The following is a 16,319-nucleotide window of genomic DNA, read 5'->3' on the forward strand; positions in this document are numbered from 1 at the left end:
AGCCCCAGGTCTCAGGGGCCAGGAAAAATCCTTTTTTTTTTCATCTAAATCATCTTTTTTTTTTTTTTCTCCTCAGTCAGACTGTACAAATACCCGTCTTATTAACCTTTTGGTATTTCCCCCCCCCCCCAAAAAAAAATTGAGTGTGTCTGTGAGTGTTCAGACACAAATATATCTGTTTAAAAGAGTCTGGTTTCGGCCAGATAACTAGAACTGTGGTTTTGCAGTTCCATGGTTCAAATCTCTGTATTATCCACTTTTTTGCCTTTTTTCGATAAAAAAAACAGTTTGAGTGTCTCGCTGACTGTTCAGACACAAATATATCTGTTTAAAAGATTCTGGTGTAGGCAAGAGAACTAGAACTGTGGTTTTCATCTTCCACGGTTCTACTCTCCTTTTTATTACCCTTTTGCCATTGATAGTGCGAGTGTAAGCTATTTTACTTCATTTACAATGGGCAAGGCATGTGGCAAGGGACGTGGAACTGGACGTTCTGGTGATGGTGCGTGCAGAGGACGGGGCAGTGGCCAAGGTGAAAATGTGCCACAACCAACAGCCACATCTTCTCGCTCCCAGTTCTTGACCGAATTACTAGGGAAGCACACAACAACACCACTATTGCGAACTGATCAGTGTGAACAGGTTATTAATTGGATAGCAGATAATACTTCCAGTCACCTGGGCACCACCACCTCCGGTCTGTCTTCCACACGGTCAAGCCTTAGTAGCTGTGAGTCTCGACCGCATACTCCTCCTCACCCTGATGCTCCTTCCTCCCACCATGCCGAGTGTCGTCAGACAGCAACTGATCCCACAGTTGGACACTCTGAAGAGCTGTTCACTGGTCCATTTCCATATTTGGGCCCCTCACCTGCTCCGCTTGAAGTGGTGGAAGAGGAGAACCCATGTAGCGATGGCCAAATATTTGAACAGCCACGTCCACAGGAAGGCGACACTGGCAATTTGTCACAAGAGGTGGACGATGAAGAGACACAATTGCCACGAAGTGAGGAGGAGGACCATGGTGCGGAAGTGGAAGAGGAGGAGGTGGTGGACGATCTAGTAACTGACCCAACGTAACAGGAGGACACGAAGAGTGAGACCAGCAGCACACAGGGGGAGGGAGGCAGAGTACCCCAACAGGCAGGAAGAAGCAGTGTGGTGGCCGCAGACAGAAGGCGGGCAACCGTTCCCCGTAACACCAACACGAGGGACGTTGCCAGTACAACCGGTAGGTCTTCCAGAGTCTGGAATTTTTTTTAAGACTCTGCTGATAACCCCAAAAAGGCCATTTGTACCACCTGCCAGGCCAGCATCAGCAGGGGTGACAAAACTACCAGCCTGACCACCACCAGAAAGATCAGGCACATGGCAGCAAAGCACCCGACTTTGTGGGGCGAACCCCAGGGTCCACGACCAGTGTCAGCGGGTGTCACCACTGCTTCTTCCACTGTTGTGCGTGTAATAGAACCCCCTGTTGAGCGTGCAAGGCAATCCTCTGTCCATACTGCATGCAAAGATGCCCCCTCCTCTCAGCCTTCACTTGTTATGGCAGTTTCTCAAGAAACAGCATCAACGTCTACGTCCCACTGCAGCGTTCAATTGTCCATAGTAACATAGTAACATAGTTTGTAAAGCCGAATAAAGACTTGCGTCCATCAAGTTCGACCTGTTAGCTCTGTAATTGCTAAAGTTGATCCAGAGGAGGGCAAAAACCCCAAATGATTTGGCCAATCTTCACCTGAGGAAAAATTCCCTCCCGACTCTGAAACCAGCAGTCAGAATAAATCCCTGTATCAACCTACTATTTTATTTTATTTTTAAGTATATGCTGAAATCTGCCTGGTATCTAGAAATGCATCCAGTCCCCATTTGAACTGGTGTAGTGAATCCGACATTACCGTCTCCTCACTCAGTGAATTCCATATTCTCACTGCTCTTACCGTAAAGAACCCCTTCCTATGCTGGTGCTGAAACCTTTTCTCTTCCAGTCTTAGTGAGTGCCCTCTTGTTACCGTAATATCCCTCCTTTTGAACAAATCCCGGGCAAGATCTCTATACTGTCCCCTAACATATTTGTACACATTTATTATGTCCCCCCTCAACCTTCTCTTTTCCAGGCTGAATAGTTCTAGTTTTGCCAACCTCTCTGGGTATTGCAGTCCCTCCATTCCCTTTATTAATTTTGTTGCCCTCCTTTGTACCTTTTCAAGCTCGTTTATATCCTTTCTATATATTGGGGCCCATAACTGAGCACAGTATTCCAAGTGTGGTCTGACCAGTGCTTTGTACAGTGGAAGAACAATGTTCTCCTCCTTTGCAGCTATACCTCTTCTGATACATCCCATTACCCTGTTTGCCCTTACAGCAGCGGCCTGACTTTGGGCACTCCAATTTAGTTTGCTATCAATCAAGATGCCCAAGTCCTTCTCCATCTCTGAATTCCCCAATGATTCCCCATTCAGTGAGTACTGGTGACTTCCATTTTTCCTTCCCATATGTATGACCTTACATTTCTCCTCGTTAAACCTCATTTGCCATTAAATGCTCCACCTACCCAGCTTATCCAAATCCCTCTGTAGGTCTGCACTGTCCTCTTTTGTATTAATTGTTTTACATAACTTTGTGTCATCTGCAAATATTGATATTTTACCATTTATCCCGTTGACTATGTCGTTAATAAAGATATTAAATAACATTGGGCCTAGTACAGACCCCTGTGGTACCCCACTAGTGACGCTTACCCAATCTGAGTATATTCCATTTATAACCACCCTCTGCCTTCTATCCTTTAGCCAGTTAGCTACCCACTTGCAGACATTTTCCCCCAGCCCCATCATTCTCATTTTGTATACCAACCTATTATGTGGCACGCTATCGAACGCTTTTGAGAAGTCGAGATACACGACATCCACTGGTTCCCCCTGATCTACTCGAGAGCTAACCTCCTCGTAGAAGTCAATCAGGTTTGTTTGGCAGGAGCGATTCCTCATGAATCCATGTTGGTTCGGGATTAAAAGATTATTAGCATCAAGATGCTCCGTAATTGCCTCTTTAATGAAGCTTTCAAAAATTTTGCCCACAACGGACGTTAGACTCACCGGCCGATAGTTTCCGGCGTCACTTTTCGCTCCCTTTTTGAATATTGGCACTACATTCGCCTGTCGCCAATCAAGTGGCACAGACCCAGTCTCAACAGAGTCCTTAAATATAAGATATAACGGTCTGTCTATCACATTACTTAGTTCCCTTAGTACCCGTGGGTGTATGCCATCAGGTCCTGGTGATTTGTTTATTTTAATGTTACTGAGGCGTTTCTGTACCCCAGCTTGGGTTAGATTTGTCATACTTAGTGGAGGATTAAGTTTGTCACTTCTCATTTCTCCTGTTAGTTCGATTTCCTTTGTGAAAGTTGTCGAAAAAAAATTATTTAATAGATTAGCTTTATCCTCATCTTTCTCTATGATTTTGCTTTCCTCACTTTTTATCGGTCCAATATTATCCGATTTAATCCTTTTACTAGTTATATACGTAAAGAACAGTTTGGGATTTGATCTACTTTCCCTAGCAATACGTCTCTCTGTTTCCTCCTTCGCTATTTTTATTTGTTTTTTACAGGTTCTCGTTTTTTCCTTGTAACACATTAGTGCCTCCTTACTGTTTTCCTGTTTTAATCTCTTGAATGCCTCTTTTTTGCTATTTAACGCCCCTTTTACGTTCTTGTTCAACCATATTGGTTTCCTCTTATTTCTGGCCCTTTTATTCCCATACGGTATATATCTCTCGCACTGAGTATTCAGAATTCTTTTGAAGGTTTCCCATTTACTATTCGTATTCCTTTGATTAAGAACTTTGTCCCAGTCAATAAGTTGAAGGCTTTCTTTCAGCTGATCAAACTTCGCCCTCCTAAAGTTTAATGTTTTTGTTGTTCCCTTATTGATAACCCTACTGAAGGGCATTTTGAAGTCGATAATATTATGGTCGCTATTACCTAGGTGCCCCCCTATCTGTACCTCAGTTATTCTATCAGGCCTATTAGTCAATATTAAGTCCAACACGGCCTTCCCTCTCGTTGGTTCCTGCACTAGTTGGGAGAGATAATTATCCTTAATATTTGTCAAGAACCTTTTTCCTTTCTGAGATCTACAGGTTTCTGTTTCCCAATCAATATCCGGGTAGTTGAAATCCCCCATTACAATCACTTCATTATGTTTTGCTACTTTGTCTATTTGTCCTAATAGCAGATTCTCATTCTCCTCTGTTATATTGGTGGCTTATAGCAGACCCCCAGTAATATTTTATTATTATTTTTAGTTCCCTCTATCTCTACCCACATGGACTCGACCCCCTCTTCTCCCTCTCCTATATCTTCCCTTAGTCTGGGTTTTAGACATGACTTTACATATAAGCAGACTCCTCCGCCTTTCCCCTGTTTCCGGTCCCTTCTAAATAAACTATAATCTAATAAATTTACCGCCCAGTCGTAGCTATCGTCTAGCCAAGTCTCTGTTATACCTACGATGTCATACCTCTCCTCCGATATAAGCGCCTGCAGCTCATCCGCCTTATTGGTCAGGCTTCTTGCGTTGGTCAGCATGCAAGATAAAACTTTGGGGTTATTTAGCATCCTATTCTTCTCTAACGATCTAACTGTACTATCCCCACCCCCCTCTCCACCCTCATTATATTCACTTCTCCCCTTCCCCCTTGCTTGCCTCACATCCCACCTATCTCCTTGGTTTCCCCCCCCCGTCTCTAGTTTAAAAACTCCTCCAACCTATTAGCCATCTTCTTCCCCAGCACCGCTGCACCCTCCCCATTGAGGTGCAGCCCGTCCCTACGGTAGAGCCTGTAGCCGACCGCGAAGTCGGCCCAGTTCTCCATGAACCCAAACCCTTCTGCCTTGCACCAACTCTTTAGCCACTTATTCACCTCCCTAACTTCCCGTTGGAGCTCCTGTGTGGCTCGCGGGATTGGTAGTATTTCTGAGAAAACTACCTTGGAGGTCCTTGCCCTAAACTTCCTACCTAGGTCCCTGAAATCATTTTTAAGGACCCTCCATCTACCACTCACTTTGTCATTGGTGCCGATGTGGACCATGACCGCTGGGTCTTCGCCAGCCCCACCCAGTAACCTGTCAACCCGATCCGCGATGTGCCGGACTCGAGCGCCAGGGAGGCAGCACACCGTTCGGCGATCCCGGTCTTTGTGACAGATTGCCCTGTCTGTCCCCCTAATAATAGAGTCACCCACTACCAGAACCTGTCTTGCCTGCCCTACACTTCCCCCCTCCCCCTCATTACTGGAGCATACACTCCCCCGGCGGTCAGAGGATCTGTCGTGCTCCAATAATGCCGGTTCTGAACCAGCCTTCCCATACTTCTTCCCTCTATCCCTCCTAACTGTTATCCAGCTCCCTGCCTGTTCAGCCTGCACTTCCCTCTATGCTCCACCCCCAGTATTGACCCATTGAGTGTCTGCTCGGTGAGCAGTAAACTCCGTTCCATGTTGTCGATGCTCCTCAGTACCGCTATCTGAGCACTTAGATCCAGAATTTGGGCTTCCAAGTGCACGATATGCTCACATCTCTCGCAGCAGTATGGATCCTCGAGCGGTTGCTCACGGAATGCATACATTGCGCAAGATGTACACTGCACGGCTCCGGCCAAAATGGACGTCATTCTAAATATGGGGATACAGTCAGTATAGATATACAAGTACAAAACACAATTATTTATATATAGGTGTATGGACGGGGATCAATTAGGGATGTGCAAGTGTATCAATTAGATATCGGCGGGGGATCAGTTAAGTATCAAGTATGGACGGGGGAATCAGATAAGTAGGTCAGGTGGATTAATTAAGTAAAAAAGTAAAGTAAAGAAAGAATGAAATACAGTCAGCAATTCAGTCCTAAGTCCTCCCTTCCAAACTCCCTGAATCCAAAGTCACTGAAAAACAAGTCACACACTTACTTTCGTTCGCACTTACGCTCCGGACACACGCAGCTCGTTCACACTCGCAAACTAAGAGATTTAAAGAGTTTTTTTTTTTTTTTTTCTTCCTTTTCCAGCAATGTACCCTTCACCTCAATGCACTTCCAAAGGAATCCCAGACCTTTGAAAGAAAGAGCAAATTCGCAGCCAACGCCCCACAGGCCATAGTCCTAAATTGGCACATTCCACGACTGCTTGCGTTGGAAATGCTGCCTTTTAGGCTGGTGGAGACGGAATCCTTCCGCAACCTTATGGTGGTAGCCGTCCCTCGGTACTCGGTCCCCAGCCGACACTATTTTGCCCGGTGTGCCATCCCAGCACTACACAAGCACGTGTCCCAAAACATCTGCCGTGCCCTCAACAATGCAGTTACTGGGAGAGTCCACCTGACAACGGATACGTGGACAAGTGCTTGTGCCCAGGGATGGTACATCTCCCTGACGGCACACTGGGTAAACATAGTGGAAGCCGGGACCCAGTCGGACCTTGGGACGGAACACATCCTCCCCACACCGAGGATTGAGGGCCCTATGTCAGTCAGAGTTGCCCCCACAGGGTACAGCTCCTGCGCATCATCCTCCTCCTCCTCCTCATGTTCAGCCTCCATCTCAGATATCACCACATCAGTTACAAGCTGGAAGAACTGCAGTACTACCTCAGCCAAGCGGCAACAGGCTGTGCTGAAACTCATAAGCTTAGGTGATAAAACTCACACTGCTTATGGAGTTGTGGACAGCTGTGAAAGAGCAGGCAGATCTGTGGCTGAGACCGCTGAAGAACCTACATCCAGGCATGGTCATGTGTGACAATGGCCGTAACCTGGTGGCGGCTCTGAGGCGAGGCGAGATCACACACGTACCATGCCTGGCTCATGTGCTCAACCTCGTGGTTCAGCGGTTTCTTAAATCGTACCCCGAGTTGCCAGATCTGCTCGTCAAAGTACGCCGCCTGTCAGCTCATTTTCGCAAGTCGGCTACAGCTTTCGCCGCCCTTGCTGTGTTGCAGCAGCTTTTGCAGCTTCCGGCACACCGACTGGTGTGTGATGTCCCAACACGTTGGAACTCTACCCTCCACATGTTGCAAAGGATTTGTGAGCAGAAGAGAGCAGTTGTGGAGTACCAGCTGCAACAAGGCCGTCGATATTCAGGTCAGACTCCACACATAAGACCTCAGGAGTGGACCTGGATGTCCGACATATGTACCATCCAGACAAACTTTGAGGAGTCCACCAAGATGGTGAGTGGCGATGACACCATCATTAGCGTCAGCATCCCACTTGTCTCTCTTTTGCAACGCTCTCTGCAGAGAATTAAAGAGGAGGCATTGCAGCCAGAGTATGATGAGATGGATCAAGAAGCCGTAGCAGGCGATTACACACAGCCCAGCCTCATCTCAACCCAACGTGCATTGGGTGACAATGAGGGAGAGGAGGAGGAGGAAGAACAGGAGCTGGTATCATGCATTGTAGACAGTAGTACCTGTACAACTGTCATACCGTCGGTTCAGCGTGGGTGGCCTGAGGACAGGGGGGAGGAGGAGGAGGAGGAGAGCATGGTCAGTCGTCATCTTGGTGAGGACACGGAAGTCTTGTCCGTTACCAGTCTGGCACGCATGGCTGACTTTATGTTACGCTGCCTTAACCGTGACCCTTGCGTTGTCAAAATGTCATTACTGGTTGGTGACACTTTTAGGTCCCCGCTACAAGGAGAACTTTCACTCTCTTATTCCTGAGGTGGAGAGGTCTACAAAAAATGGGGCAGTACCAGAAGGCCCTTGCTACAGAACTCAAAATTCCCATCTGAACACGCTAGCGGCAGAGGTCACAGTTCGCTGCCCAACCAAGGCGTACAGGCGAGAGAGACGCAACTCCAATCCAGCAGAGGCAGGGGAACACTGTCAACGTTCTGGGACAGTTTTCTGAGATCCGCCCAGCTTACAGGCCCTGAGGCGCGGGGTATTCTCACAAGGAGTGGAAAGTTTCAAAAGATGGTGAGGGAGTACCTTGCAGACCATACCAGCGTCCTCCGTGATTCCACTGTGCCTTTTAATTATTGGGTATCCAAGCTGGACACTTGGAATGAAGTCGCTCTGTACGCCTTGGAGGTCCTGGCCTGCCCTGCCGCTAGAGTGTTATCGGAGCGTGTTTTTAGTGCCGCTGGGGGAATTATAACTGATAAGCGCACTCGTCTGTCAACTGACAATGCTGACAAGCTGACCCTTATCAAAATGAACAAGGGCTGGATTGGGCCAGACTTCTCATCACCACCAAATGACAGCAGAGTAACATAAAAGTCAAATCTACTGTGTTATTTCGGGAGGTGTATTCCCATGCACCGCTTCACACCCACACATGGGTATATGCTTCCTCATTTCGGCTGTTTTTTGCTTTTCTCCTTATCCTCAGCCTCCACCACCACTATACCACCAGGGTGACCGTGGTCTGTGTTGCCAGCATTGCAAGTTCCTCTGTCCTAATTTTTGGCAGCTTTTGCTTGGAAGGCATAGGCAAAGACTATTGGAGACCCACTCCCCAATAATGGGAATAATGTTTTTAATATGCTGTACTGCATGGCTCTTGTAAGGGGCATTAAAATCGTCTTGTTAAGCTACTGTGACCTCCACGTCTCTTCCAAGGGGCATTAAAACAGTCTTGTTAAGCTACTGTGACCTCCACGTCTCTTCCAAGGGTCATTGATATTGTCTTTTTATTCCACTGGGACCTCCACGTCTCTTCCAAGGGGCATTGATATTGTCTTTTTAGTCCACTGTGACCTCCACGTCTCTTCCAAGGGGCATTAAAACCGTCTTGTTAAGCTACTGTGACCTCCACGTCTCTTCCAAGGGGCATTAAAACCGTCTTATTAAGCTACTGTGACCTCCACGTCTCTTCCAAGGGTCATTGATATTGTCTTTTTATTCCACTGGGACCTCCACCACTCTTCCAAGGGGCATTGATATTGTCTTTTTATTCCACTGCGACCTCCACCACTCTTCCAAGGGGCATTGATATTGTCTTTTTATTCCACTGTAACCTCCACCACTCTTCCAAGGGGCATTGATATTGTCTTTTTATTCCACTGGGACCTCCACTTCTCTTCCAAGGGGCATTAAAACCGTCTTGTTAAACCACTCTGAACTCCACGTCTCTTCCAAGGGGCATTAAAACAGTCTTGTTAAGCTACTGTGACCTCCACGTCTCTTCCAAAGGGCATTAAAACAGTCTTGTTAAACCACTCTGAACTCCACAGCTCTTCCAAGGGGCATTGAAATGTTGTTTTTAATTACCTCTAACCTCCACGACTCTTCCAACGGGGATTGCATTTCCTCCTAATTTTAGTCAGCTTTTGCTTTTCAATGCATAGGCGAACACTAAGGGAGACTCCCCAATAATGGGTAGAAGGTTTTTAGTACGCTGTAATCCACGCCTGTTTCAAGGGGCATTGCAGTTCCTCATAATTTTTGGAAAGCCTTCCATTCACTGCTTAGGCCAAAAGTGTACAGGAGACCCAGTTGCTATAAATGGAAAAAACGGTTTAGTTAAGGACCTCTGACCTCCATGTCACTTCCAAGGGGCATTGGAGTGCCTCGAAATTTTTGGTAGGCATTGCACTCACTGTATGCCCGATAACTGTGTAGCCGAACCGCTCCTTTTGGTACAGAAACATATCCTACAAGACATGTGTGGTTGACTGGCCTGATATTGATGTGAATGGTCCCTGTTCCTTCTGCTCTTTCTCTTTTGCCACCACCTCATCCATCATTCATCACCTGAAGCTTTGTTTTAACGGGAGTCATAGAACTGGGATAGTAGCAGGAAAACATCCAGCAATCCTCGGAGGAGATAGGATATGCGCCAAAACGATGACCACCTCAGGCCTAGCCGCTACTATATATATGCGCTTGCATTCCAAGGAACAGAAAGCTAAGGAGATGGATGGCCTCATGATCATGAATAATTTACTCGTTGTGTAGGAGGCCGACCACTGCTGCTGTCTACCTTCTGAACTTTGTGTTGAAGCCTGATTGACCCAGGACCCGCAATCCTCTATGTCTGGAGGACATGGTGCATCCCAGTGTCCAACTGTGTCCCGGCTTCCACAATATTAACCTAGTGTGAAGGCGTCAGTGAGATGGACCATCCTTGGCCACATTCACTTGTCCACGTCTTTGTGGTTAGGCTGCTCTTCCCAATAAATGCACTGGAGAGGGCACAGGTAATGTTCTGGTATGCGCGCTTGTGTATAAGGCGCACCGGGACAAATAGGGGCGGCTGGGGACCGAGTATGGACAGCCGGCCGCCCCCTGGCGGCTGGGGACTGAGTATGGATACCAGGCCGCCGACGCAGCCATGACATGTTGGCCGGCGTCTGCCTCCACAAGCCTAAAAGGCCTCATTTCAAGAGCAAGCAAGCTAGCAGTACGGTATTGCAGCCTGGGGGTGGGTGGGTGGCAGGCTGCACACTTACGCTTGCATTCCAAGAAAACAAAGCAGATGCTAACTTCTATCATCATCATCATGCTCCTCACCTTGGCACTCTCAACTCCCCTGATGGAGAAGCCAGGGCCCACCGGAGGAGTCTGGTTCTCTGGTGGGCTCGTCCAATGCTGCCCTAAAGCAGGCCAGGCTAAGAAAAGTGTGGGGAAGGTAACCGGGACAAATAGAGGCGGCGGGGACCGAGTATGGAGACCTCGCTGCCGAAGCAGCCATGAGGTAGTGGCCAGCTTCGGCCTCCTCCAAACTAAAAGGCCCCATTTCAAGTGCAAGCTAGCAGTATGGTATTGCAGCCTGGGGGTGGGTGGGTGGCAGGCTGCACACTTACGCTTGCATTCCAAGAAAACAAAAGCAGATGCTAACTTCTATCATCATCATCATCATCCTCCTCACCTTGGCACTCTCAACTCCCCTGATGGAGAAGCCAGGGCCCACCGGAGGAGTCTCTGGTTGTCTGGTGGGCTCGTCCAATGCTGCACTAAAGCAGGCCACGCTAAGAAAAGTGTGGGGAAGGTTCCCGGGACAAATAGTGGCGGCTGGGGACTGAGTATGGAGACCTCGCCGCCGACGCAGCCATGAGGTAGTGGCCAGCTTCGACCTCCTCCAAACTAAAAGGCCGCATTTCAAGTGCAAGCTAGCCGTATAGTATTGCAGCCTGCGGGTGGGTGGGTGGTTGGCTGCATATTTGCGGTTGCATTGCAAGGAATGGGGGAGGTACAATTGAACACTGCCCTGGCACAAGGACTTGCACGGGGATAGTTGCAAGTTTGCATCTTCTGATGCGGCAAGGATCACTTCTGATGGGCACACTTTTAGGCAGTGACCTGGGTGTCAGAGATGCTTCCAGGGGTCTTCCCCATGGTGTTCCCATGTCTTTTCAGCACTGTATGCATGTGTCACACAGCACATGGCCAGATAAGGTTGTAAAATGTTAAAATGACATTTCCCGGTGAATGCATTTGTCACGGTTGAAAGCAATACAAAAGTGCAAAAACGCATAAAAAATGCTACTTGTGAACATAGCCCAAGGTGTGCAGGAGTATTTTTGCTTTTGGTTATTTATTTTACCTTATACACAAGTCTTTACCCTGGAAAGGATGATCCTTAACATATTTCACAGGAAAGCAGTTTCAGTTTCATTTTTGAACGTTTTATTGTGAGCCCGTAAAAGTGGCTTAATACCTCTGACCGTGTTGTTGACAGCAGTGACCTGGGGGTCAGAAATGCTTCCTGGGGCGATCCCCATGCTGTCCTCATGTCATTTGAGCACTGTCACTATCGTTTTGGGCACTTTTTAGGATTTCTACAGACTGCCGGGGGAGCCGCCGCAAAAATGCTCGGGTTTCCCATAGACTAACATTGGGCTCGTTGCTCGGGTCGAGCACCCGAGTATCATGGTGAGCTCGGCCCGAGCTTCGAGCAACCGAGCATTTTAGTGCTCGCTCAACACTAATAACAACTCATCTCGCAAAAAGACAGCCCTCATGCAGATGGAAAAATAGAAAAAGAAATGGCTCTTCAAAGGAAGGGAGGAAAAAGAAAGTGCACAAAAGAAAATTAGCAGTGAAAAAAAGGGCAGCCTTTCTCCCTTTTTCTCCAGATGGTTGATTTAGTTTCTTTATTTTCTTGTGTTGCTTACAATACAGATAGTTTATTGTACAAATATTAAACTTTTCAAAGTCTGATCAGAGTGCAGGGCAAAAAAAAGGAGAGTTGTACAATATTAAAGTCCAGAAATAGTTATTCAAATGTGTTCAACAACATTCCTTGGCTTTTGGCTTTTTCATCTCAGAGGATGGTTTGCTGAATTACTTTAAGACGTGTAATTTTATATTGTTTTTATTGCAGCAGAAGAGGAAGATTAGAAGAGTATTTCTGTGCTCATGTCAGAGAAAAAGCTGGCAAATAACAATATACCTGTGCATGGGCGTACCCAGGATCAAAACTGGGGGGGGGGGGGGCAAAAAAAAAAATAAAACAAATACTCACCTCACGTCTCACCTGCTGCCGCTGCTCCGGACTCCTCAGCTCGCCGGAGTCTTCCCGCTCTGAGCTGTGACTGCTCAGGAGAGAGCGCGGTGTAAAGACGTCACCGCGCCCTCTGACCTGAGACGTCACAGTGCAGCAGCCGCGGAGGATGCAGGACCTGCTGCGGAGGCACGGGGAGAGGTAAGTATTGTGCCGGGTGCCGGGGCCCTGAGCAAGCAGGGGGGAGCGGGTGCTGACGGTGAGGGGCCCCCCCGCCTGCTCAGGGCCCTGACATTTGCCAGGGTGCTGACGCCGGCCCTGGTGTGCGGCGTGCGTCCCTGCTTCTAGGGGGGAGCAGCTGCCCCCCCCCCTGCCCCACGGTGGGTACGCCCATGTACCTGTGGTAATCTGTATGTATGATCACCATATGCTGACGAGAACATAAACTAAAACTATTACAGTTATATGGAACATCTACAGTGGGTAAGGAAAGTATTCAGACCACTTTAAATTTTTCACTCTTTGTTTCATTGCAGCCATTTGGTAAATTCTAAAAAGTTTTTTTTTTTTCTCATTAAAGTACACTCTGCACCCCATCTTTTCTGAAAAAAAACAGAAATGCAGAAATTTTTGTAATTTGCAAATGTATTAAAACCATTTCCGGTGACTACCTCTTGAAGCTCATCAAGAGAATGCAAAGAGTGTGCAAAGCAGTCATCAAAGCAAAAGGTGGCTACTTTGAAGAACCTAGAATATAAGACATATTTTCAGTTGTTTCACACTTTTTTGTTAAGTATATAATTCCACATGTGTTAATTCATAGTTTTGATGCCTTCAGTGTGAATGTACAATTTTCATAGTCATGAAAATACAGAAAAATCTTTAAATGAGAAGGTGTGTCCAAACTTTTGGTCTGTACTGTACATGCATAAATAGAGACAGGACAGTGAAAAAAACGATGAAAAAACGCATAAAAACCTGTGTTTTTGACGCAGCTATTTTCCTGCCAGAGCTGGGTTTTGCTGCAGATTTGTGAAACTGAAAAAGCCCAACATGTGTGAACATAGCCTAAGTCTATTTTTCTTTTAGTACAGTAGATAGACAATTGGGATGAGGAGGGCAAAAATTTGCTTTTTTTTGGAAAGGAATGGATCATGCATTGTGGTTGTACATATATCCCTTCCTTTTATCCTTTCTCACCCTTTGCCTGAACTTCATGAACATTTGTCTTTTCTCAACTATACTATGTAGCTATAAATAAATGAATAAAGTGGCATTTGGATGCTACTATTCCCCTTGTCAAAGAGTAAGGAAAGGAGCCTCTACATAGTCTAAGGGTATGTGCTCACGTAGCGTTTTACAAGCGTATTTGATGCGGAATTTCCGCAGCGGAAACACTTGTAAAACGCTAGTTAATCTGCACCCCATGGTCCCCAATGAGAATCCGCAAGTTCTATGCCCATGCTGTGGATTTTTCCGCAGCGTTTTTGAAGCGCACAAAAATCCGCAGCATGTCAATTAATTTTGCGTTTCCGCATGCGGAATTGCCTTTGCAATGCAATAAAAAAAAAAAGGCAATTCCGCATGTCGAAAACGCGCGAAAAACGCTTGCGAAATTCCGCATGCGTTTTCCGGGAAAAGACATGGGGAAATTAAGCGCAATTTTTCCGCAACGTGGGCACATACCCTAATAGTGTAAGTGTTGTGTAGGGACATTGCACAATGTTGACTTCCAACTAAAGATGCCCCAGCAGTGTAATGCAAGTGCGCAATATACAAAACAGGAAACTTGCATTTTAGTGGAGCAATGCTGGGTCATGGAAAAAAAAATCAACAGCTCTTCTGAATAAATATAAAGTGTCAATATACCCATGCCTCTACACTGAATATTTACACAGTGTCTCTAAAAGTAGCTAACTACCCTTAAAATTGTATTACTGAAGTAAAAGGTAAAATAATGGATCCTATTTTGGATGTATCTTTCAATAGTCACACTACTTTTTCAATTATGCGTGTCCCAGAAGAAGCTTAAAATGAGGTGAAACCCTGGGTTGGGTAGGAATCAGCTTTTACAACTTAAGTGTTTTAAATCTTGGGAGTATGTGGAATAAAGCATTCTCCATTTTAGTTAATAGTGGACTGCACCATGTTTCACCTTTATACATCACTCGGGTAATATCAAACTGATGCACATCTATAGGAAAGCAAGTTAAAATGAAAAGAGCCATTTAAGAATCAGTCCAAACTGGGTTATAGCATTCTGCCTCATACTTATACCTGCATTGCTAGGTTATGCAGAATGTAAGGCTTCATTAAAAACAGACATGATTCAATGCAAAGAAATCTTCTATAAGTTGCACCTTAGAGGTCAACAAAACAATGAGGTGAGGTGAAGGGCTGTCTTTCCTCTGGTCACTGACAGAGTCTTTCCTGTAGCCTCCCATTATACATAGATAGCTGTCAATCACTTACAGACAGTGGGGAGGCCAGACTCAGGACCTGCTGGCCGCTGATAAGCACAAGAGTGAGGATGTAAAAGAAACATTAAAAATTTTTCTTGCATAAAGCTATATATGAACGTGCTCTCGCTTGGAACCACGGCAGCAAAACACAACAGATAGATCCATTAATCTATTTGTAAATTTCCAGAAAATAACCTGTTTTTCAGTCAGTCTATCAGAAAATTGGGCTTCCATTTTTTAACTCAAATTATTCTCCAAAAATGGCTGGATCCATACTAAATGACATGAAAAAAATCAGCCAAATGTGACTGCACTGCATTCATGACTGTCCAGTACCTTTGATGTACTCGCCACCTACCTGAGCTCGCCGCATATATGCCAGGGGTTCTTTCATATATTCAGCAGGTGCTGCAGGATAGCAGGGAGCTGGAAGCCTAGAATGCAAAAATTAAGAAAAAAAATGGAAAAGCCATTTTTCCATGACAATTTAGTTGAACTGGTGCCTGCCCGCATGGATATTTGCTGCATGTTAAAACGTTCCTATCAATAACCTGATCACAAAAGGTTTCACTGCAGGGATCCTGATCAATCAGATGTATTCTGTTGGAGAATCTGGCAGCAAGTGTAGAAATTCTCTGCAGCGCCATCACATGTGAAATGAAGAATTGCATAATGCCCAATGAAAACAATGGACTGTGCTAAAAGAACATATTCGCCATCCTCCACTTTCCGGTGTTAACCTCTGTTGTCTATGTGCATATATTTGTATGATTGGTATTTTCCTTTAGCCCTGTTTTTATTACCTTGTTAGTCTGGTTTGTGTACTGCCATACACTACTACTCCCCTCTTCCCTAGGTGGGGGGGGGGATAGACTGAGGAGCTCAGACAAGGTACATGGCCCTGGCATCTTCACCTTCAGAAGTAATCCAGGGAACAGAGCCAGCTAGGGCACCCTTAGCATTAGGGACAGTGTAGGAGCCCCCGGGCCCAGGATACCCAACAACAGAGTTGTGACAACATACCTCTGATGATGTAACCGCTCAGTCTCGCCACCGACAGCGTGTGCTGAGCGCAATGAGAGGATTCACTGGTCTGCAGAGTTCTTTTCTCCAAGGGTGCCCTGTCTGGAGATGGATAAGCTTTGCCATGGACTGTGTGGGAGTCATGATCACTATAATAAGGAATGGCATTGGTGCTGAGGTGCTGGGCGATAAGCGCAGGAGCATCCGATAGGATGGGATAATATATGCATTTGATAGTGGCCAGGCAGCCAAAGATATATTTTGAAATGGGTTTGACTGAATGTCCTGTGTGTGCTAGCCCTCTTATAGAGCCAATTGATCTCCAAGTTGTCACAAGATGTATAATTCATGCATTTATGTCAGCATTATAAAAAAAAG

General features: G+C 46.2%; 1 protein-coding gene across 4 annotated transcripts in view; it reads right to left on the minus strand.

Moving 5' to 3' along the window:
• TBC1D19 (TBC1 domain family member 19) overlaps nt 1–16,319 on the minus strand; it is a 316,278-nt gene that overhangs the window by 253,316 nt on the left and 46,643 nt on the right. For 3 of the 4 annotated variants that reach the window (XM_073646409.1, XM_073646399.1, XM_073646420.1), the window contains exon 4: nt 15,277–15,352. The exons of the other annotated variant lie outside the window; for it this stretch is intronic. In XM_073646409.1, coding sequence (XP_073502510.1) covers nt 15,277–15,352 — 76 coding nt within the window. The remainder of the gene's footprint in view (nt 1–15,276; nt 15,353–16,319) is intronic. 4 annotated transcript variants of the gene reach the window in all.

Source organism: Phyllobates terribilis, unplaced genomic scaffold (assembly GCF_046119375.1).
Source record: "Phyllobates terribilis strain yellow unplaced genomic scaffold, ASM4611937v1 Scaffold_1__5_contigs__length_1240528914, whole genome shotgun sequence".
Lineage (NCBI taxonomy): Eukaryota > Metazoa > Chordata > Amphibia > Anura > Dendrobatidae > Phyllobates > Phyllobates terribilis.